The sequence below is a fragment of the Anser brachyrhynchus genome (genome assembly GCF_964034855.1).
Source record: "Anser brachyrhynchus genome assembly, chromosome: 18".
Lineage (NCBI taxonomy): Eukaryota > Metazoa > Chordata > Aves > Anseriformes > Anatidae > Anser > Anser brachyrhynchus.
In genome coordinates this window covers 13,169,502-13,171,839 of record NC_137711.1, presented here as the reverse complement: position 1 = coordinate 13,171,839, position 2,338 = coordinate 13,169,502, and the positions used below count along the sequence as shown (strand labels likewise).

The 2,338-nt window shown below is 40.4% G+C and overlaps 1 protein-coding gene across 1 annotated transcript in view; it reads left to right on the top strand.

The window, feature by feature from the left end:
• Nucleotides 1–37: 37 nt before the first annotated feature.
• The window catches only part of GLP2R (glucagon like peptide 2 receptor), a gene marked incomplete at its 5' end in the record, with an annotated part of 36,752 nt that continues 34,451 nt past the window's right edge, over nucleotides 38–2,338 (top strand). The window contains 1 exon segment of the mRNA XM_080560362.1: nucleotides 38–137. Within this exon segment, the coding sequence (XP_080416488.1) occupies nucleotides 38–137 (100 nt within the window).

Below are 2,338 nucleotides of genomic sequence, written 5' to 3'. Positions count from 1 at the left end.
TTTTTTAAACATCTATTTGCTTTTCTCCCCAGGAATACACTGCAATGGAACATTTGATCAGTTTGTTTGCTGGCCTTACTCACCCCCAGGAAATGTCTCTGTTCCTTGTCCTTCATATTTGCCATGGTTGGAAAATGGTAATGTGAATGTAGTAACTTTTCTTGGAGTTTATGCTGTGAATCCAGACATAGGACAGATGGTTCTGGTCTATTTTGTCCTAGTGTCCTTTGAAATGTCTGAGGGCTGTCATGTCTCACCTCTTTTCAACTCTTTTCTTATTCGAGACACGGAATTACTGTTACTGTTCAATTTTTTACCCTTTTTCTCCATCTGTGCTCATTACAGCTCTGTATTGTCTGCTACAAAGCAAAATTTCCAAGAACATATAACTGTACTGCCAGGCCTTGATTGGCAGTAACATATTTAGGGTTCAGCTTCTGGGATCCCCACTGACACCCAAGATGAAGCTCTCACACAAATTGGAATAGCCAGACAAAGGTATCTATCTGAGCAGTCAGCCCCCCCAGTACAATGTACTGTGCCACCAGCGAACGGTGTGCTGAACAAAAGGGTTTTCAAAGCTGCATTGTCCTGGCTGGAGCAGATCAGGGAGACTTTCAAGAAGGGAAAAGTAATAATATTTGTAGGACCAAAGCTATCCAAACACAAACAACCTTCCCTTTCTACAAAAGAAAGTAAAAGGCATTCCTACCAGCATAGCCTAGTGATTCTGACTCCTGCTACACCGTGTTTCTTAGCTAGCTACTTGTGGCTTTCTTAGTGTGAGAAACACTCTGTAGCCAATAACTTAGGCTCAGGCCAGGATCTCAGTGAAGTAGCTTTTTTATTCGTGATTGCAATGGCGGGCATCCCACAAACAGGAGCGCACCTACTAGTTCCATAACACAGTTTATATACCTTTTTTCTCGACAACCAGGACCCTCCCCTGTTTCCCCACTGAGTGGGTAATCCAGGTTCACAATCTATCCGGTGCTTCACAGACTCATTGAGGTGGTAATGTTTCTTACACAGTGATTTCTGCCTAATTGTTCTAAGGATTCTGGTTGTCTGCATTTTACAAAGTTGTCTGTTAAGCTTTCTTATCACTGCAAGCATATCTCAATACCACATTCCTTCCCTCTATACAATGTAACTCTGCAAAAACAACATTTTTTTCCCACATTAGTCACATTTGCAATACCACTTAAAAGAACCAGTTGTGGGTGAGTCCTTTAGTTTATGGGAGACTACCATTGTGTGCCTATCCTATCTTTTCTCCAGGTAGGTTTGATATGGAATTTCATCATTTGTCTTTTTTGTGGCTGCTAAGCTGAAAGATGACCAGCCTCTATCTATTCTACCAAACATCTGCTTCTGCCAATTGTTTGGAACAAATTCAACTGTTCATAACAAATATAATAACAAACATCTTCCTTCCCTCCATGTAATAGACTCCTTTGTTGTTGTTGTTGTTGTTGTTGTTTGTTTGTTTTCTTTCCCTCCTCTTTTTCTGTCTGAATTTCTGCAAAAGCAAGATGTAAGACATTGCACCAGATCATGATGCTTTTCACTGTGATCACAATAGGGAATACCTTGGAGATGCATTTTCATCCATGCCTACATACCTTAGGAAAAGAGGCATTGAGATAGCCCTGCTGCCTGTCCTAGGATTTCTGTGTGGCTGCTCTTTCTAGTGGTCCCTATTTGCATTGCTGGTCCCCTTTCCAAGGCACAGGTGTGTGGGACTTAGCTGGACTTGGACCAGAAATCCTTGGAAGTTTGAGGTAGATTTTTTGTGTTTTGTCATCATTGTCAAGTTTGAGCACTAGAAAATTAGAATAGTCTAGAACTAAGACTAGACCCTAAGATTCCTCCTGACCTGACCTGACCTTATCTGGAATTCCAGGATCCCTTTTTTTTTTTTTTGTCCTAGACTGGGACACTCTTCTCCTCTGGCCTGTATTTCTTTTTTTATTATTATTATTAAAAACAAAAACAAAAACAAACAACAACAACAAAACAAAAAAACACCTTGTATAAATCAGGTCCTTTAAGAAAACCTTCCTCTCTGTGCAGTGTGCCAGATTGCCAGTAAAAGTGGAGAAGCCATTTTCTGCCTGGGGAACCTGTTTTAACTCCACTACTTGTTAGACCACACGAACTACACTGGGCATGGGCAGCAGTCCTCCCACAGAGCTCCTGCTCTGTAAGAACAATGTGTGCTCTAAAAATAGTTCTCTCAGTTCCAGTTATTCTAAGTAAAATGAGATATTCTGGTGGTTGCTCCAACACATTTTATATATATTTATTATATTTATAATTAAACACTTGTGAATTC